The sequence below is a fragment of the Camelus bactrianus genome, chromosome 11 (assembly GCF_048773025.1).
Source record: "Camelus bactrianus isolate YW-2024 breed Bactrian camel chromosome 11, ASM4877302v1, whole genome shotgun sequence".
NCBI lineage: Eukaryota > Metazoa > Chordata > Mammalia > Artiodactyla > Camelidae > Camelus > Camelus bactrianus.
This window is the reverse complement of record NC_133549.1, coordinates 38,763,762-38,785,035: the sequence shown is the minus strand read 5'-3', so window position 1 is coordinate 38,785,035 and position 21,274 is coordinate 38,763,762. Positions and strand designations below refer to the sequence as shown.

General features: G+C 37.8%; 1 protein-coding gene across 10 annotated transcripts in view; it reads right to left on the bottom strand.

The window, feature by feature from the left end:
- CFAP43 (cilia and flagella associated protein 43) overlaps positions 1-21,274 on the bottom strand; it is a 90,101-nt gene that overhangs the window by 8,244 nt on the left and 60,583 nt on the right. For 4 of the 10 annotated variants that reach the window (XM_010970951.3, XM_045507438.2, XM_074373677.1 and 1 more), the window contains 13 exons: positions 18,583-18,687; positions 17,404-17,520; positions 16,303-16,527; positions 14,573-14,779; positions 13,552-13,641; positions 13,178-13,258; positions 12,423-12,548; positions 8,983-9,102; positions 6,050-6,157; positions 4,699-4,785; positions 3,861-3,949; positions 2,014-2,227; positions 878-990 (listed from right to left, as the gene is read on the bottom strand). In XM_010970951.3, the coding sequence (XP_010969253.1) occupies positions 878-990; positions 2,014-2,227; positions 3,861-3,949; positions 4,699-4,785; positions 6,050-6,157; positions 8,983-9,102; positions 12,423-12,548; positions 13,178-13,258; positions 13,552-13,641; positions 14,573-14,779; positions 16,303-16,527; positions 17,404-17,520; positions 18,583-18,687 (1,682 nt within the window). Of the gene's footprint in view, positions 1-877; positions 1,005-2,013; positions 2,228-3,860; positions 3,950-4,698; positions 4,786-6,049; positions 6,158-8,982; positions 9,103-12,422; positions 12,549-13,177; positions 13,259-13,551; positions 13,642-14,572; positions 14,780-16,302; positions 16,528-17,403; positions 17,521-18,582; positions 18,688-21,274 lie in introns of those variants that run through there. The other 6 variants (XR_012510136.1, XR_006720472.2, XR_012510138.1 and 3 more) reach the window with 6 other exon arrangements.

Here is a 21,274-nt window from a genome sequence, read left to right as displayed (position 1 = left end):
GAAAACAGAGATGCTACCAAATAACAAATCTACTAAAGCTCTGACCTTATGTATTGACCTCTGATATTATATTAACAGTGTTTAATCTGCAAGCTACTTATCAAATATATTTTTGAGCAGTTCCCATTCCTACTTTAGCCTAGATCTGAAAATGATGTTTAATGATGAATTTGGGAACATCAGAGAAGAATATTTATCAACATGGCTGTAAATATGGCCAAAAGTGAAGCAAGGACTTAAAACTGTGTCCCAATCACTCAGGAAAATTCAAAAAGCTCCCCTAAAGAAAAACATCTTAGCTGCTTAGGAGTCTACATGGAAATTCTTGGATATCTGCTTAATTTTCCACGCAGTTTGCTTGTGTGGCTTGAGTCCAAAAGTACTTACTTGCAGATACATGTTCTTTGTATTTCATGTGAAAGGAGATTCCCCCAAAGTTGCCTATTTGTTAAAGAAGTCACAGGGATGTAACATGCAGCATAGTGAATAGAGTCAATAATATTGTAATAACTGTGTATGATGCTAGCTGACAACCAGACTTACTGTGGAGGTCACTGTATAATGTACAGAAATATCAAATCACTATGTTGTGTGTCTGAAACTAATAGAATACTGTAAGTCAATTATACCTCAATTTAAAAAAAGGGAAAAAAAGAAATTCAATAGTGAAAAAAAAATTTGACCATGTGCAATAAGAACAATGGAACATGTAGATAAATTCCTTTCTGAAATAAGGTCTTCTATAACAAAATGCACTTTTTCAAAGAGAAGTTATAAAGTCTGAATAGGTAAGTCTGTGCCAGCTGCAATAACACAACCTAACTTAGCCCTAGCTTAGACTTTGAATAAATGAACACGAATGAAAGGTTCAAATTACAGGATGAGCTCATGGAACACTTTTTCTATTTCATGTTGCACCTTCTCATCATCGTCAGTTCTCCTCCGGAGGAAAGCCGCCATTTCCATTAAACCAGCTGCTTTCTGCTTTACCTGAAGAAACCAAACTACAAACATCTCAGAACATACCAAGCTTTAAAAATAAAAAACTAATTTTAAAGAGCTTTAGAAAATATACATCTTTTAACTTTGTACAAAGCCTTAACAAGTCCGTCTTTCTAAAACATTAATAAAAATTTAAATCCCTGCCATTATGTAATATAAGAAACATAAAATTTACATGGTACATTTGCTTCTCGCTGAAAGTCAATATGCAAACAACTAGAATTTTTCTTAAATCTTGTCATCCTAGATAAAATTTTAAAATCATAGACACTTTAGTGAATATGCCAGCTTGATGCACGTGGCACTGAATTTAGGGAATCTAGGGGACAGGAAGCAGCATATGATCAAGAAGCAACAAGAGGAAGGATTCTCTTCTCAATTAAGCACATTTTCAAATTGTTACCCTTTGTTACATTAAAAAAATATTCTTGGTTCTGGTGAAATACAATTGTAATCTATGCAAAAAGAAATGAGGACTACTCAAGATCAGGGCAGAGAGGAGAAGGGTTGTGTCTAAAAACAGTGCTGTCCAAGAGAAATGTCATGTGAGCCATCAATGCTAGCCATATATATAATTCTAAATTTGGTAGGAGCCACATTATAAAAGTTAATTTGACTTATTTTACTTAACACAGTGTATCCAAAACATTGTCATTTCAACCTGTAAAGAATATAAAAAATATTGAGACATTTTCCATTCATTTTTTCATACTATGTCTTCTAGTAACAGTACATCTTAATTAGGACTGTCCACATTTATTTCAAGTAAAAACTAATTACATGTGTAGACAATGTGGGTCTACAAGTACAGGCCTGTACCTAGCCCTCAGTAGCACTAAGGTTAATATTTTATTTCTTCATCATCGTTATTAACACTACTAATACTATTCCTATCAGGAAAATCTAATTAGCTTTTCTGGAAGCATTGACCCCCATAAAATATGTATTTTATACTAGTACACTGAAAGAAATGAAATGAATAAAACAGAATAATAAAATATGATTATATACTTCCTGTTCATTTTCCACTTTCGTTCGTCTGGTCATGCAGAAATGATCCCAGACCGAGGGGTCCAAACCTTCTGGCATGTTATTAATATTGTCCAAGTCATCCATGGCTTTCATTAACTGGGCGAAGGCATCCTTATTCAATTTCCCAGATCCTGGTCGTTCTCCAAAAGGCACAAGACTGTTTGTATCTGAGTGCACTTTCTGTTTGTGAATCCTGGTATTACCAATAAAAGCCCGTCAAACTTTCACATTTTCACAAGCACACAAAATTACTGTTAAATAATACGACCCTTGGCATATATGTGCCACTGCATAACATTTTCCTGTAGCACTTAGGGGCTGGTGGGTGGATTACCCCAAAGAGAAAAGCACCCACTTGGACCTTACATCTTCTCTGGATCCCCAGACATGCCCTTGGCTGGACTATCAATGTCCCCAACAGCTGTCAGCACTGGCAGCTTTACCTGCACTAGAAGACATCTCCCTTCTGGGTGTTTTAAGCAGGCAAGTAAATGCCTGAGAGAAGCGTGGATGTTCCCTGGTTCTGTCCTATATATTCTCTGCTGGCATCCTTGTTGCAGGTGAGTAGCCTAGAATATGTTCAGATATATATGCAAATGGGGGAAGCACCTCTTTTTATCTGCATTAATAGATTAGTTTTGTCTCCCTGGCCTGCAACTGGGAGAAGAAGGGCACAGAGATTTTGTACCGGGCCCTCACTCTCAAGGTGCTTTACGTTATGCTATGAAGTTACTACTGTTACCATCTTCCTTTAGGTGAAGGAAGTGAGGCTCTGAGGGGAGGGACTGACCAAGCCACAAGTCTGATAGATGTGGAGTTGGGATTTAAAGCTAATTCTGTTGGACAGAAAGCTTATGCTTTTTCCACTGCTGCCTCCCAATATAAGGGAGGTCTCACTTCTTTCTTCACAGGCTTATATAACTCATTCCTTTAAAAATAGGGAAGCCAAGACATGAGGCATGTTCTAGGTTGAATTCCTCAAGTTGCACGTAACCTGTCAAAGGTGAGAGAATGAGTTTGTATCTCAGACACAAAGAAGTCTATACATATTTGTGACAAATTCCATGATTTCTACATTATGGCTGAGTAAAAATTATAGAAATCTAAATTGATAAAAATTTGGAAATCTGTGAAATGTAATTCTGATGCTACTGTCCGTATAAAAATCAGATACTTTAGAACTCTTTTGATAATGGCTATTTTCAATCATTTACACTGGCATTTTTCAAACTGTCTTTTGAACACAATTACATGAGATGCTCTGAGGAAAGGGATTTGTGGTCAAATGAGTTTGGAAAACACTGCTTACTCTATTTCTTATACTTGGAGATGCAAAGGCTAAAAACAATTTCCGAAAAGTTCTTCAGTAAAGAAAATTATTTGACTTTTTCTTTTTCAATCCAATATTTTTTTAAACTTGTTTTGTCCAGGAACCCTTTTATGTGTAATTCCAATTCATGCCACAAGGGACACATACATGCTGGAACACATCTTGGGAAAAACGGTTTATAAATCTGTATGCTATCTATGACTTACAAGGAACTACTTTCATTTATAAAATAGAACCTATAATAGCACTATACCTACCTAGATACTTAACTATTTTTAAATAATGAAAAGAAATATTTAGTCTGCATTGCTTACTGTAAGATGTAAGAATAATCTTTAAAAAATAGAGTTATGATCAAGACATTTGAACATTTTCATGTAAAAAAGATGTTACATTGAATATTACTAACTAATTGGGAGAAAAACCAAAATCTAATAACACTCCTTTTCATTTACAAACTTTTTCTCAGAAACATGATAGCAAAGGAGAAACAAACCTTGGTCGACGTTTAAAAAGTTTGTAGAGTATGTCCACTTGATAACTGGGAATTTCAGAAAATTCCTTTTTAAAACTGCGATCCAAAACCTAAGGACAAACATATCATTGTCAGGGTTGAAACTCTGTTCAGAAACCTTTTATTTGTTGACAGTACTCTTCAAAATATAGGGTTGTATCACTTTGATTTAAAAAAGTCCTTACACCAGAAATTGACACAGCATTGTAAACTGACTGTATTTCAATAAAAAATATAAAAAATCCATGAAAACTTGGTTTATAACATAGACTTGTTAGAGGGTGATCACTCACTGTGCAAGGACTTCACAAAGACTTACTTTGAATAAGAAGCACCTCAGTAAATTAAAAATGTTATTTCATATAAGCGGTCTTAGAAATCATTTAGAACTGAAGTTTCACAGAATATTTACCTGTAAAACATGCAAGGTACCTCTATTTTATTCCATTCTGTTCTATTCTTCTGTTTGCTTTTCTACCCTATTCTTTTCCATTATAAGTTAGCTGGTCATAGCCTAGTAAATTGATTTCATGACCAACTAATGGTGCCTGCAAACTGAAGTTTGAAAAGCCTTAAAGTCTAGATGAGCTCTCTCTTTTTCTGTATAAGAGGAAGCTTAAACCAGAGAAGTTTACAAAAACTTATTTCACACAGTGATTTTTAAAAATATACAGTGACATAGAGTGAAGTTCACACATAACTGAGAATTATTGCAAGAGAAAAATCTATGAGGAAATTAAATTCTATCCTCTTTATCTCCCCAAATTCTGGCAGTAGCAACTCTCTTGCATTGATGAGTGAGTGAGACAATGGAACTCACTTTGTCTTCTGCCACTAAGTTGTCATAGTGCTCCTTGTACACATCGAGGTCTTCTCTAGCTTTCCGGATGGCCTCTGCAGTCTGGCTCTATAACAACAACAGGAATAGAAGACTGGAACTGGAGATTTTTCAGGATAAAGAAAACTATTGGGATACTAAAAAGAACAAAGAATTCCCTAGTACAAGATAAATGTGAAGTATGGATAACACTTATAGAAGAAAGTAAACTGACTGGAGACTTCGAAAGAACAAATATCCAATACCTGTTTTGAATACAGCCAGCTCTGTATGAGTGTGTAAGTGACTAGGGAGCACGCTACATTCTTGGCAGGGCAGTATGGATGATGAAATTGCACGGGATTGGGCATCGCATGGACCTGGGTTCTGAATATATAAATGGACGACGGCCAGACCATGTATAGATAAAATAAAACTCTGACCCACAACCTGCAGCAACCAGCCAGGAAGTGAAACCACATCCTCTGCAGGAATCAACCATAAACTGTCAGCACTTGGTCAATAACTTTCAGCTTTCCTAAATTCTGCCATCGTTTCCAACTTAGGACCAACCAGAGAAAGCCAAATATGTTCCTCAAACAAATCACACAGGTTGCCCAAGATGGCCTCCTCATCTGTGAAAGAAGTCCCACACCCTGAGGGCTGTTATGAGTAGGACTGTATTTAGAAGGTGCTTTGTATATGCTCTTTAACAGACTCGTAGCAAAAGTAAGTACATATGTCACATAATACTTCAAATCATTCATTCATAAATATCCATTATTAATACTAATAAAAGCTGACATTTTTTGAAAATTATTACGTGACAAGCATTTTGTATTCATTGTCTCTTTAATGAAACATACCCATTTGTGCTTCTATTTATTAGATGGTGTTTTTCAGAATATGACAGCTTTCATTCTATAAGCTAACCCATTACTTACATGTTTAGTGAAACACGGTGCTGAATGGTCCAGAGAGAACAACATTCCCTAGAGAAGAGCTTGCAACTAGCTTTAAAGGTTATATGTCTTGCCCGAGGTCCCCCAGCCAGTCAGTGCTTAAAAGCAGGCCCCTTCAACCATGAAGCCACATGACCTCGTTTTATAAAACATATGTCATAGGAAAGTTACGGTTTGTTTGACTGAATGATTGCAGACGCAGAGTCACATAACTTTATGAACAGATTGGAGTGGGCAATTTCACTGGAGCAAGGTCCCAGACAGGGAGCCAAGAATGCACACTGTTGAGTAATAATAGAGAAGGAAGGAAGAGTCTAGGCGTGTGGGCTCTTGTTAGCTGAGAGCACCTTTGTCAGAAATGCTTGTGCTCACTTATCAGACACTATACTTACTTTCTCCTCCTGCTTCCTTGTAAGGTAGTTGTTCAGGAATGCTTCTCTGGAGCTTATTTCTTCATCCAACAGTAAAGAAAAAACAAGGTTATTTATTTTCAATTCCTCCTGTAGAAATAGTTAAAAAAAAAGGGGGGGAAGATCAATACTCCTACCTAAGAAAGGATTTTTTATTCAGGGTCATGCACTTGGTACTTATCAAGCAAGTGTATGCCATACAAGTAAGAGAAATTCTTTTTAAGAAAAAGGGAATATAAAATGTTGCAATAATTACTCCATTATTTTTATCTTTTTCAATTTTTCATTGTAAGATAAAATATATACATAGGAAAATATGTAAAACAAATGTATAGTTTAATGAGTTATTATAAAGGCAAACCATTCTTGTAATCATCACTCAGTTCAAGAACTAGAACTTTACCACTGCCAGAAACCCATTACATTTGTCCCCATTGTAATCTCAACCCCAAAAATAACCACTGTCCTGACTTCTACAGTAACCACTTCCTTTTGTTTCTTTGTAGTATTATTACTCAAATATATATCTTTAGGTACTATTGTATAACTTGTCCATTGAAAATTATCACATTTTAAAAGTCTCTTATGATCCACGGTTCTCTTCTATCTCTTTCTTTTCCTTACATGTATTTGCAGTTATTTCTAGTTTCATCTAGTCTGGGTTGTACTAACTGCATACTTATGGTGAGTTCATCATAGTCCTTTATCCCATATATTTCCTGAAAATTAGCAGCTGGGTCTGAGGACTGATCACATCCATGTTGGATCCTTTTGGCAAGATCATATGTGATACTGTGTTTTTTGATCAGGAAATATAATATAGTATCAAGTTGACTTTCTTTTTGAGATGTTAGCAGCTGTAGATTTTCAATGCCCAGCTCCATTAAATCGACTGAAAGCTGCGAAATGGTGATATTCTATTTATATCATCCCTTTCTCACTTCTTATAAGTTGAAATCCTTTAATAAAGGAATGCTTCTCCCTGTCTGCTGTTTGGTTACCTATTGGTATATTTCATACAGGAAAGCAGAGTAAATACTTGAGGCTTTCATTTTATTAGTTTTTGGATAATTGGTTGTTATCCTCTGAAGGCATTTTTTCTTTTAAAAATATCACAAATTCATTATTCTAAACAAATTTGATGGGTTTCAGTTAATTGTAATTGTTATCATTGTTGAATCTTAAGTTGTCCCATTTACAGAAGCTTTTAAAATTGTCCTTTAAGTCCTTTTGATATTACTTAGTGGTCTTTGATAGTTTCCTCATTGTCTTATATGAAAAGATGCTCTAAGCATCTTTTTAAAATAACAGCTTTAAGATGTATTTCACAATACATACACTTCTCTCCTTTAAAGTCTGTAATTCAATGGTTTTTAAAATTATATTCACAGTTGTGCAGCCATTATCACAATTTTAGAATATTTCATCACTTCTAAAAGAAATCTGTTAGCAGTAATTTCCCACTTCTCACATCTCCTAGAGGCCTTCCTGCCTCTGCCCCAAGGCAACCACTAATTAACTTCCTGTTTCTCTGGATTTGCCTTTTCTGAACATTTCACATACATGGAATCATTCAATATGTGGCCTAGGGTGTCTGACTTCTTTCACTTAATATGTTTTCAAGGTTCTCCATGCTGTAGAATGCATTAGTACTTTTTATTGCTGAATAGTATTTCATTATATGGATAAACCATGTTTTATTTATCCATTCATAGTCATTGGACTTTTGGACTGTTCCCACTTTTTGGTAACTAATGTGCTCATATGACTAATGCTGGAGCTTTCATTCCCAGTCTCTCCCTACCCAACTACCATATACACGTTTCCTCCCTGCTGGGCTGGTGATTATGTTCACCTATTTGTGGCCATGACTCCTGAGGAACAGCCCCTCTCCCATGTCTACAGGTCTTGCTGGGTCCTGGTAGTAGTGTCCATCCTTGCCTCTTTGGTTTCTAGTTCCTGTGTGTTTCACTGTTCTTTGCTATTTCCCTTAACTCTGCCAATATCTTAGTAAAGAGTCCCTGCATTAACCTCTCTTACATTTAACTCTTTTAGGATACCATTCCTGTTGGGACCCTGACGATATAAACATCCTCCTGGAGGTTCTTTAACTTCTCTCATCTTTTTTGGTTGACCTCCCCATCCTTGCTTTGGTGAGACACATCTTTCAACAGCTTCCAGAGAATGGGTGCATATAAACTTTTGAGACCTTCTGTTTCTCAAAATATCATTATTCACCTCTTACACTCAATTGATCATTTGACCAGGTACAGAATCTAATGTTAGGAATAATTTTCCCTCAGAATTTACAGGCTTCACTCTTGGTCTACTTGCTTCTAAGTTATTGCACACTTCATTTATATTCTTACTGCTGAATCAAATTAGGCCAGATTTTTCATCTGATCTTTTGGGGCCTGTGGATTAATCACTCATTTAACATATAGTATGAGCCCAGCTCTTTGCTGGTTGCTGGAAACACAAGGATGAACAAGATAGGCTCAGTTCCTACCCTCATGGAGCTTACAGTATTGGGAGTATTAAAAAGCAATTTCACATAAATTAAAATTCAGTTGTAATAGGTGATAGAAGTAAAAGAACAGAGTATGTAACAAGAAGATCTAACCCAGTCTGGGGCCTGACAGATGAGTGGATATAGCCTAGGAAGCAAAGAAGTCAGCAGAGAGTGTTACTGGCAGAGTTGGGAGGAGGAAGGACACTGGTGTGAACCAGGTGCCAGAGAAGTAAGTATGGCTAGTGTGGGGGAGGGGGGCCCAGATGTGGGTGGAGCAGGAGTCAGGGCCAGCGAGTGAAGGACCTTGGCGCAAGACAGGGTGTTGGTTTTTATCCTGAGAACAATGAGAAGCCCTGAAGGTCCCTTAAAAGCATAAGTCATATTACGTAAAGCTTTTATTTACCTGGTTGACAACCATCTCTGCCTTCACTCTCTTTTCAAAGAGTCTTTTCAGATGTTCATCAAAACTCTGTGTGCTTTCTTGAATAGCATTTTGAAGCTTCTTCATTTCTGCTTCTAACGACTGAAAGGAAATCAACAGCAAAGTTAATGTTTCAGAATATCAAATGTTCCTAGAAGTGGTGTTCACATTTTGCCAAAAGGAACAGGTAGAGGGCAGGTCTTGTGAGATGTTCGGGGTGCCCTCTTCAACCAGAGATGTTACTCTTGGGTCTGTTATATTGTAAATCTGAGATTTTTGCTTGAAAAAGGTTACACTGGAAAAAAATTAAAATCACTGATCAGGGCCAATGGTGCAAGCAGACATAGGCCTAGTAAAACAAACTGCAGCAAATCCTTCCAGAAAATTCTGACCCTCTATATAGGATGGAAATTTACAGGCACACAATCTGGCCTAGGGAAATCTTGATTTTTGTTTTTAAGTCATAAGTACAGTTGATTCTTGAATAACATGGGTTTGAACTGTGCATGTCCATTTATATGTAGATTTTTTTCCAACAAATTCGTACTACAGTACTATACCACCCACGGATGGTTGAATCCATGGATGTGGGGGGCTGATGGTAAAGTTATACAGACTTTGAGGAGGTCAGTGCCCTGAACCCTCAAGTTGTTCTAGGGTGAACTCTGTCTCCCTCTCCCTCCCTCTCCCTCTCCCTCTCTCTATATATATACTCTCTCCTGTTTTCCTTATGTTTTGTCCCTCCAAATAGTTCTACATCAGGGGGAAAAAAGTCCTATCTCCTTTTTCAAAATTCTACCAAGACTTAGAGCTAAGCACACAGTAGGTAAGTGGAAAGCTATAAATTTACATTTTTAAGGAGAACAACATCTGCAGATAAATCCTAGACACAGTGTTACAAACTATTTTTACCTTAAAATTTTTTGGTAACTCAAAAGTTTTCATAAGCTTCAAAATTTACCAAAAAGTTCCAGGAACAGGACAAAGAATTCCCATAAACTTTTCACCAAATTAATCAATTCTTAATATTCTTCCCCATTTGCTTTATTGCTTGCTCATTCTCCTTCCCTCCTTCTCCCTCACCCCATCTTTGGTCTCAACCATTTGAGAATAAGCTGCAGACACTGGAAGACAGGTCAGTTATTTTGTGAACTGCTGCTCAGTTTAGGTCTGTTTGGTGTTTTCTCATGCTAGACCGGCGTATACATCTCTAGCAGGAACACTGCATAAATCATACTGCATCCTTCTCAATGCACCACACCAGGACATGATGTTGCTTTATTTCACCCTGGCTGATGTGCTCTATGATCACTGGCTTAAGTAGTGTCTGCCAGTTTCTTTATTGTACAGTTACATTTTTTTCATTTGTAATTAATTTGTGGGAAAATATGTTGATACTATGTAAAAATCTTGTTCCTCATCAAACTTTTATCTGCCAGTTTTAGCATCCACTGATAATTCTTACCTGAATCAATTATTACTATGATAGTATAATGCTGTTATTTTAAATTTATTTAAAAACCAAGTTCTCTCTATGCTGGTTAATAAAGGAAGAGACTAATCCTGGGAAGATTATGGAAAGACAAGTTGAGCGAAATGTATAGAAACATGATGCAAGGAGAAACAGCATCTAAATTAGGCTAATTAAGCAATGAGGAAGTATTAAAAATAAAACAAACAAGTACACACCTCTGGGCCAATTTGCTTCTAATAATGACACTATCTCACAGGAATGGAAAAATCCCATGGATTGTGGCCTCCTAGTAGTTGTTTATCAAGCTCAGTTGTTCCTGGGTTATGGGAGCACCATCATACGGCAAATGGTCAAAGACTCAGCCTGCTGAGGCCAGATTGTCCAAGGGTCCCCAACCCACCCATCTTTAAAACACTGAGATTTCAGGCTTTTGAAGCTCTCTGGTCTGAAAGGAATTTTTTATAATATCAAAACTGCCTTTTGCTCTGTTATTCAAATGCCCCACACTCTTCACATGGCAGGCCCTTCTCCATGCTTTTCCATCTGTCTAGGCTTGGGCGGATGTGATTTCACCCACCACAAACAGAAAGGCAGGGAGGATCTATGGGTGCAGTGTGGGTGAGCAGCAGATGCAGTGGTAGAAGAGTGAGGAAAATCTCTTCCAGCTGCTTCTCTTCTCCCAGTGAAATAGAAAATAAGGTGACAGTGAGCTGAGGGTCAGCTGTTAGAAGAAAACACACGAAGTGGTCCTCTAGGATTTGCTGCTTAAGGTGCAGTCCACTGACCAGCAGCAGTTGCACGGTGTGGTTACTTGTTAGAAATGCACAATCTCAGAGTTCTCCCATTTCCTCAGAATGACAGAAGCTGAATTTGCATTTTTAAAAAGATCCCCCAGGGGCTGTGGATTAAGGTAGGGGAAACTGAAAGCTAGGGGGAATAGCATCATTGAGCAGCTCTAAGGACCCAATAGAGATAAAGGTCATCAGAGTGAAACCAGTCAGTATTTTTTCTTTACCCACTGTGTGGTGCAGGCGCAGAGAAGACAGAGTCCTGGTTTAAGGCTGAGGGTCAAGGCTGGGGTTTTACCAGGTGAGCCTGGCCAAGGAGCGAGGAGGTGAAGGTGTCGGCAGCAGGCTATTTTACAATGCAAGATCATGGGTAAATGCCGCCACGTTAGGCATCTATATTCCATAACTCCTTGAAATCTTTACTGCATTCAGGACTACTCATTTTGGTGTTTAGGTAAGTACTATCTTAGGATAAAATGCAGGGGCACTGTTAGATGGCTGCAGCGAATTAAACAGGGCCAGGTTAACAATAGGTTCGAAGAGATAAAGCCACTACAAAGCTGACAAACTGTCCTGCCTCAAATGATAGTATGATTTTACTTTCTTCACAAAAGAATAAATATTATTTACTTGGTTGTATACCATCACGTTTTACATTTCTATTATAATTGTAAGCAATTTTAATGTGAGAATACTTCTTTGCAATGGAAAGAAAAGTAGGAGAACTGCACTGCAAAAATTTCAAATTAGAACTGTATTGATTGTGTCATTCTTCTCTCAAGTCTTTTCCTTCAAATTGAGAGCAAACCAAGCAAGACTATACTGCTCAAACTGACTAGATTATATAGAGCAGTACCTTGCAATGCCTTGAACATACCATCTAGGAGTTCATTAAACATTTGAAAAATGAATGAAGGACCAAATGAATTTTAATGATGTGAAATGTTGAAATCAATAAGAACTTTAAAAATTGCTATATGTTCTTTCTGTTTTAAATGTTGTAAGTCTTTAAATTTATCTCTACTCATTTCCTCAAATTTCTGTGAAAACTTAAGCTGAAACACTATCCTGACACACTGAGAAAATAAAGAACACTTCATTTGAAAAGATACTGAAACAAAACCCTTGATAAGGTATGTTATATTCTTTGCTCTTCTGACCTTTCTGCACTTATCTCTTTCTTCATTTAACTCCTTGACTTTTTTCTCATATTCTTTGAACTTTTTCCTTTCTTCTTCAGACCACAAAGTCTCAGGTTTTGCCATGAAAGCAGGTTGAGGAATCACCTGAAGATATAAAGGAAAGCATGTAGTCTAGGTCAAACATAAATGCAGAAGTACAGTAAAACTCAAGAGTTATTGTCATAGTTCAAAAAAAAAGAGTCCTTTAAAGGGCTTTAAAAAGGACAGTTCTTCACATGACCTAACACTTAGACCAAAGGATATCAAAAAAAAAAAAAAAAAAAAGTTACAACTTTTTTCTGTGAGTTGAGCAAGGTGAGCATTTTGGGATGTGCCCTGACTGTTAGGTGACAGGTCAGAAGTGTAAGTTGATATCTTCATAGCTAGAACCATGCCTGAGCTTCAGGGATGCCTATGTCAGGTATTAAAGGGAATGTTTCTTGGTGTAGCTGCAGAATTACAGGTGCAGTTCTATCCTTGCTTTCTGTAGAGACCAAAGCCACTGTGGTTGCTTGTTTTTGTTCATTTGTTTTCTTTTTGTCAGACTGGAAGGCAAGCCTGAGGTTTCAAACTTCTTATTTGCTTGATGTGGTATGTTTATTAGGTACTGGGAGGTTGTATATTTGTTGCTGTAGAATTTCTAAAATTCAGGTTCACATGCGAAAAAAATGGTCATATTTAAGTAGCTCTCCCCACCCAATTCCACCTTCTATAAGGATGGCCAGAAATCTTACCATTCTCAAAATGTCTTCCTTCTTAACTTCCAGAACTCCTCCCATCATGTCCATGAGGGCTTGGCGTCTTAAGTTGGAGCCCTTGGGAAAGAGCCAGGGTCAGAAACGGTCACTGAGCTAGAGATCTGACATGACAGTGGCACTAGGGGCAGCCCCCACCCAATGTTAGAATGACTGCATTTAGGATTAGGGAGGGTAGGCAGTGGCATGGAGGGGAGAAGAGGAGGCTGCTGAGATTCCAGTGACCTCTGACCATTACAAATGCTTTGATGTATTTCTGTAGTGCAGTATTAGTACAAGATTATTCAACCAAGTTAGGAACAAGTATCCCTAAAGGGAAAAGGGTCTTAGGTAGTTTGGGCAAAACTGCATACCTGTGACACAAGCCATTGCTCCATTTCATGGGTCACAAGCAATTCTGTTTTGGCTTTTTGCCATGCAGTAACATGTTTCAGAGTTCTAATCTGAAAGAGAAAACATAGTTTCCTGCTATTATTCTTACAAAACTCAAACCAAACTTTCCTTTCACACACTGGCAGGACGCTAGAAGGGACTAAGGGCATGGAGGGACTATCCGGATTTTGCAACCAATTTCCTATCTTGGAATGAAGATGAGTTCTAAAATGAGAGAGTTGGAAAAATAGATGGTTACTTTCAACACTTTCAACAGCAAGTGTTTGCTATTACTTCTTTTGCCCCAAAGGAATCAAGATGGCTTCATATGAGCAAGGTTATTTTCTTTGAGTATTCTCTAGCATTTCTTACTTTTTATAAATGAAATATGGTTATATTTGAATTGTTTAAGCATTTACTGTAACTGCCTCTGTGCCAAACGCCTTTTAAGAAGGCTGTCCAGTGAGCCCCATTCTCTGAGACTCACACTGCTCTAATGACCTAATTACTGGAGCTCAATCAGCCCTGCTCCCATGATGTGACCCAATCTCCCTGGGTACAGGTGCTGGACCCAAGCAGGCCAAGGAGCCCCTTCCCAGGAAAATCCAGAACTAGGGTCAAGAGAATATGGCTTGGACCAATTGCTCTCTTGAATGTAGGAGATATAACATAGAAACTGCTAGAGGCAGGTGAAATGCAGAGAGAAGAGAGTCAAGAGATGAAGAAAAAGCACTTCCAGACTCCCAACAAGCCCTACAAGGCTCCAGCATGTGGTTCCTGATTCTTTCTAGGCTTAGTGTCCACATAGTCCCCGGACTCCATGGGATTCATAAAAGAAATTATCATTATTTTCTCAGGTTATGTTAACAGTTCTACTACTTGTAGCCAAGAATGCTACCTCATACAGTTGCTTCTAGTAGAGGAAACAAGATGATGACTACATAAGAGCCTGGAAAAATGTCATGGGAAATTAGGGAAGGGATGATGTATGGATGATCATACCTCAGCATTTTCCACAACAAGGGTTCTCTCTGGCTTCTCACAGTCCTCAAATTCTGGTTGCCAGACTGATTCTTGCAAGTCCAGATCTAAAATAATTTCGTGAATTCTTACATTTCTTTCCTTTATACGGGCAATTTCAATCTCTTTTTGTTTATACGCAGCATCAAACTCATTATTGAAAGCAGTTTTTACCTTATAAATAATATCCTGAAATATCAATACATTATTATAAATGCATCACATATCTTATCTTTACTGGCATGGTCCCACAGTTTTACTTTCCCCCCAAACTCATTTTACAAATTGTAGGCAAATTAATCTTTCTAAAAATACTGTTTGTATTAAGTCCTTTCTTAGTTCGGATTAAGGCAACAGCATAACTGTTCTATCACAAATTACTTCCAGAAATGTAAGTTGTAACTCAGTGTGCAGGTGTGTTGATAAATGCTCAAGTGGGAAATGGATACTTGGAAGCTCTTTGGCCAATTCTCTTTACTTTTGTGTATGTTCTTTAAAAATGTCCATCATGAAATAGTTAAAAAGCAACATTCAGTATTTAAGTTAGGAAATGTCTTTTCTTTAGATCCTTGTTTGGGGGGATGAGGTGAGGAAAAGACGGCCTAGTGAGGTTGAAGAATCTTCCAAAGAATCACAACCATGTACAATATTCTTCCTCTTATGGACAGGTCATTTTCAAGTAGAAAGAGAACCCAGGCTGGCCAGCTGGATCAGCCAGTTACTAAGGTGGCTGTGGGTCCAACTGGATCGCCCCGAGCTCTGCTGAGGAGCAGAATGGTGAGTCAGCTAAAAGTAGCCTTTATATTACCATCAGCATTCAGTCTATATATCTAGCCTACTGAACATAAAACCATTAAAGCAGGGTAGAGAAATGATCTTAACAGCCGGCAGCAGAATTCCTCTTAGGCTGAAATTATCTTGTTGGAAAATGCCTTAATAAAGCAGCAGGAAGGTGAGACACTGAGGGCATGGGTCATCAGAAGCTGAGCAACAAAAGAGATAACAGTTCTCAATACAAATGTACAGGAATTTCAGGGATTGGAAGACATGAAGAAGAGAAAAAGATAGCAAGAGAGAGCAGTGTGATTTGGCAGGAGGCTAGAACTCAAATTGCAGACATGACTGAAGGATTTTCAGGGATAGGAATGGCCAAACATTAAATTTCAAACCATCAGCACTGGCGTAATCTCAGTTACTGAACTTTCAAAAACCTTCAGTAGGCATGTACAGATGTGTTCTGAAACTGACTTGTTTGGTTGAAAGCCTGAAGGACCCCATATTTTAACCCTGGGCCCCTGTACAGAAATCTTAGAGAGGAAATTACATTTCCCCAGGTTCAGGGGATAGATAAGCAATCATCGTTATCTGACAAGGAGGTCCTTAGTGACGTCTGGGTTATCTAGCAGGTGTCATTCAAGGATAACTTTTTATCTTTGAGTTTCCTGAAGATCTAAGTAGGAAAATGGTTTGTGGTGTTAGCCAGTGGAGGGTGCTTTTTAGAAAACCTGGTATCACAGAACTAACTCCAAATGGATGAAAGCAACTCTTGTCTACAAACTCTGTTTAAAGAACATGGATGCTAGCCATCTGGATATATCTCTGTGTACTTCAAAGACATCATTTGATTGGCATTAGATTTCAGTTTAAGCCTTTGCAAGACACTTCATGGAAAATTTTAGACATTTTCAAGGATAAAGAAAAAATTCACTCACTTTCAGTAATATAATTTGGTTGATTTTCTCCTCTCTGGAATGAAGCTCCAACTGGCTGGACAGCAAAGAAGTATGTACCCTAAAATCAGTACTCAGACTGCCAAGCAGGTAATTGGGCAAGTTGCTGTCTTTTACTGTCTTATCTTCCTCTTCTTCATCCTCCTCCTCATTATGCTTTTTAACCAAGGTAATTCCAGACTGAGCCTCTACAATTTCCTTCTGCAGCTAAATATAGAAAAAGATGAAAGTTATACAATAATAAGAATTCTCTAAAGGACAGTTTTGGGGCAACTTACTTATTTCAACAATTATTTTAAGATGTTAATTGTGTCGCCAACAGCTGAATTTAAAGTGATAGATAGTTCCTGAACCTGTTGAAGAGAAAGCTTCAGAAACTGATAAACTGTGACTAAATCAAAAGAGTAAAAATTGTTCTGGATAGTATGTAATATTCATCTTTTTCTGTCAGAATGACAGCTGCTTGTAAATATTTTGAGTATTTCTTGGTACTTAAGCATTAAAAAATATACCTTCTCTTCATATTGTACAAAGGCACTTATTCACATAGGACTGGTGGGTATAGGTAAGAAGAATCAAGCATGCTTTCATTTTATGTTTCAGAAAAAGAATGGATGCAGAGTTCTAGCCAAAATGAAACTACACCCGTTGGGCAGTGTTTTGGTTACGGTTTGACAGAGATTGCTGGGGGCAGAGAGGGGGAAGCTGGGATTGCTTTAGGAAAACCATAAATCGCATCAAGACAGATTCTACTTTATCCTTGGCCAGTTATCTCAAAATACAATTGCTAGTGATAATAACATGATAAAAAGGCGTATGTGTGGATGAAGAATGTCTGACCACGACAAGAACAAAGTCCTAAATCTAATTTTTTAAAGTATAGCATCGTATTTGACAGCTAGCCAGTGTGTTAGGATATAGGCTCCCATATTCATTAGAATATATTCTACACATAAACATGGACTAAAAACATAAATACAAATAATATCTAAACTTAAGCAGTATTTCAACTCAAACATGTATTAGGAAACCTGGAAACAAAACACATCACTTAGATAAACATATATAGATTCAAGATTGTACTCTAAGACACTCTGCTTCAATATTCTTTTGCTGCACAACTCTCTTCAATTCTTTCAACTCTTCATCTGTGCGTTCTTTCATTGGGAAGTTCTCGACCACATAGGGGATGTGAAAGCACTTGGAGAAAAAAAGAAAAGCAAGATGAAATAAATTCATTTTTAGTTAATTGTTTGGAGCCGGAGCATAGTGGAGGATGTTTTCCCTGATTAAAATTAATTTATAGGTTATCATCATGCATGAGTGAAATGGCAGATGGAAGTTTTCTTTAAATTAAAACAATGTATTCCATCAGTATTGGTGTAAAATTTGTATAAAAATACCGTGCTTTTGCAGAAGATTTATTTCTAGAGCAGCGCATCTCAACTAGATGTGATTTTTGCTTGCCCCTGTCCCTGTCCTCTCCAGCCACCCAGGGACATTTGACAATGTCTAGAAATATTTTTGATTGTCACTAACCAGCATGGTAGATACTACTGGGGCCTAGAGGCCAGGGATGTTGAAAAACATCCTCCAATCCATAGGACAGCCCCCACAACTAAGAATTATCCAGCCCCAAATGTGCTGCTCTTGAGAAACCCTGTTTTAGAGCAATACTTAATCACATAAATATAGGGTGACCAATACTTCATTATCTAAACAGGGGAGCATACTTGAAAGTGAAAAATGCTGTTAATAGTTATTCTAGGACCACAGGCATAAAATGTGACTTTTGGTCACCCTACACAAAGAGGGAAATTGTGTTGGGAGGAATCTCAATAAAAAGGCATGAAAAACAGCCTTTTAAAAAATGTGGAGGCAGGCACCGGGTTGAAATGTGAACAATATTATGTCTTGTTTTCAATCTTTGTGGAATGTGAGTGAGGTGGCCTTTTGGAATAAACAGATATTGAGACCCGGATATGGGTGGCATCATAGAGGAAAGAGGAAAAGAGGTGCTGAGACAAATCATAAGAGATGCTGGCTTAGAAGCACATGGGGACTGAGCAGGGAGGGAAGAATGAGACAAGAGAAAGTGACATATCGAGGTGGAATTCAGTACAGGAAGGCACAAAGCATGCTTCAAATGCTTTCCTATGTATAGATTTTCTTAAACTTTTTCTTTTTAAAATTTTCTGCCATGAGACTTTCCATGAAAATTCTAATTGGCTAAGGTGTCATACCTGGAGTTTTATCTGTTACCTTAAGAGCTCGGCCTTTCACAGCCATCGAATTCCAGCATTCTTCTTTGATAAGTTCAGCCAAATATCTCTTGGCTAGGTTTTGCATCTCAACATCCTTTCTTATCTTGAAGAGTGCAAATGAAAGAAAAAAAAAATGAAAATATGGCCTCTTAAAAAAAAATCTCAATTGTAAATTCATTAACCAAATGCACTTGGAGGAGGACTTCTCTGTCTTTGAGAAGCTAAAGTTTAGTCTGAAGGTTTAGGGTTTCCTTCCTTGAGAACCATGGTGCCAATACAGACTCCATGAAGGGCAGGCAGGTTCTACACAGGAGCCAGGCAGGTGTGTAGGCAGTTGTGTGGCTGCAGTGGTTGGATAGCTAACACACACATCATCACAGACCTGGCTGGTTGGTGGAGGGCAGTGAGGCAAACCCACTGTGCCAAGTCTTCCTGTTTTATTAGAAAAGTTTGAAATTTTTAATTTTATGAAACTGCCAGATATCTAAATGTTGTCTTAAGTCTTGTCAGTGTATATTTGAGGTGCCAGTTTGTGACCTCTGTCTTGGGGTCTTTATTACACTTAATTCTTCTATTATTTATGTCCACCAGGAAATGAATGTTCCGCTGTTGTTGGGGATCAGATGATGTACCTTCTCCCATTTAGAAGCATATGTGTTACCTCAATCAGTTTTATCTCCTTAAGTGATTCTATTGCTTAATATTTAATTGATTAAGTATTCCTTTTTTTTAACTTTTTTTATTGAGTTAGTCATTTTACAATGTTGTGTCAAATTCCAGTGTAGAGCACAATTTTTCAGTTATACATGAACATATATATATTCATTGTCACATTTTTTTTCACTGTGACCTACCATAAGATCTTGTATATACATCCCTGTGCTATACAGTATAATCTTGTTTATCTAGTCTACATTTTGAAATCCCAGTCTGTCCCTTAAGTATTCCTATTTTAATAAAGTTTGCACAAAGAGCTGGTTTGAAAGCGACACTCAACAATCTTCAGTCTTTAGGGTCCTCTTCAGAAGTATTTTTGCATTTCACTTTGTTGGCAGAATTATTAGCAAATCAGCTAAAAATAATATCTCCCATATTAGAAAATCTTTTATTCATTCATTCATTCATTCATTCATTTATTCATTTATTTATGTTTCCTTTATCCATTGTCTGAACAAATACTTTGTTGATTTACATTTATTTTTTATTTTATCCATTGACTTAATGGCTAATACAATTTTTTTTAACTAAACAGCTATTTTGGCATATCAATTGTCAGAACCTGCTTGATTCCCAGCCTCCCCTAGACCTCCCCTTGCCATTCCTGAGGCTATTTGATCAATCCCTCCAGACAAATACCAGTACTGTGTCCAGGTGGTCATTACTGGGTTTGGTTTTGTCCCTATTGTTGAGATTCTGGACAGGCTGGCTAGTAACCTGGTCCATTTAGGACTGGGATCCCTAACTCTTCCCAGGGAACAGTATTCTGCTCCCAGCTGGGTTTGTGGTGCCATCTGCTAACACTGTTCTGTTCTGGACTGTCTGATTCCACTATCATGTCCAATCTAGCACTTGAGCATGGAGAGAAAAGCAATGACAGGGTAAGGATGGGGCAGGTACCTACCCCAAACTCATTTTGGAATAATCAAGATGAACGGGCTGGGAGAAGCTGATGCCAGAATAGGAGGGGCATTCCAGGCCTGAGTGAGGCCAGGGCCAAGGAGGATGAGCCAGAAGCCTGGTAGGCAGACAGGGAGAGCTTCTTGGCTCAGACTCAAGTTGTCAATTCTTAGCTAAGTGACTCTAGTGCCGAAAGTTTAGTTTCTTTAAGTGGGGAAAACAATAACCTACCTTTTTGGATTGTTGTAACAATCAAGTAACATTCAAAAAGCCCCTAGATTGGTGCCTACCTTTTATAATAAGAAAAAGGGATAATTTCTAATAATTTCCTATTGTATATTTAATAAAAAAAGCCAAATTCTTTACCACGATACGTAAAATCTTCAGTGCCCCCCCTCTGCCTACCTCCCCCATCTCATTCCATGAGGCTCTCTCCTGTTCACTGTGCTACAGCCTTCCTGGCCTTTCTGTTCCTGGAATGCTTTGAGCCATTTCTGTCCTAGGGCCCTTGCTCTTGCTGCTCCCTTTGCCTGACACTCTTTCCTCAGATCTTTGCATAGCCAGCTCCCTCTCTTCTCTTAGTTCTCAACTGAAATGTCAGCTCTTTAGTTGTCTTCTTTGATCACAGAAGTAGAGCCCTCACATCTATCATAATATCCAGTTTGTTTCCATCATACCATATATAGAGATTTGTTTATGGTCTGTGTTCTCCGCTAGATTAGCCCCATGTGGGTGGGACCTGTCTGTCTTAGTCATTGTATTCCTAGCACCTAAAATAGTGCCTAGCACGTAACAGGTGTTCAGTAAGTGTTGCAGAATGAATGAATGGATGGATGAATGATCATCCAGGTAAGTTTTACCTTCTTGAGTTAGTCCCTTGATGTATTTTTGGTCTTGATTCTGTTATCCAATATACTTCCTCTCATTCGCAGCCTCATGTCATTTGCCAATTTGATAGATCTCCCTCATTTTTATATCTTCAGTCATTAATAAACATGTTTAACAGGACAGAGTCTTGGGGCACATGATTGGAAATCTCTTTACTAGAAACATCTGTCAAATAATCAGCCTCT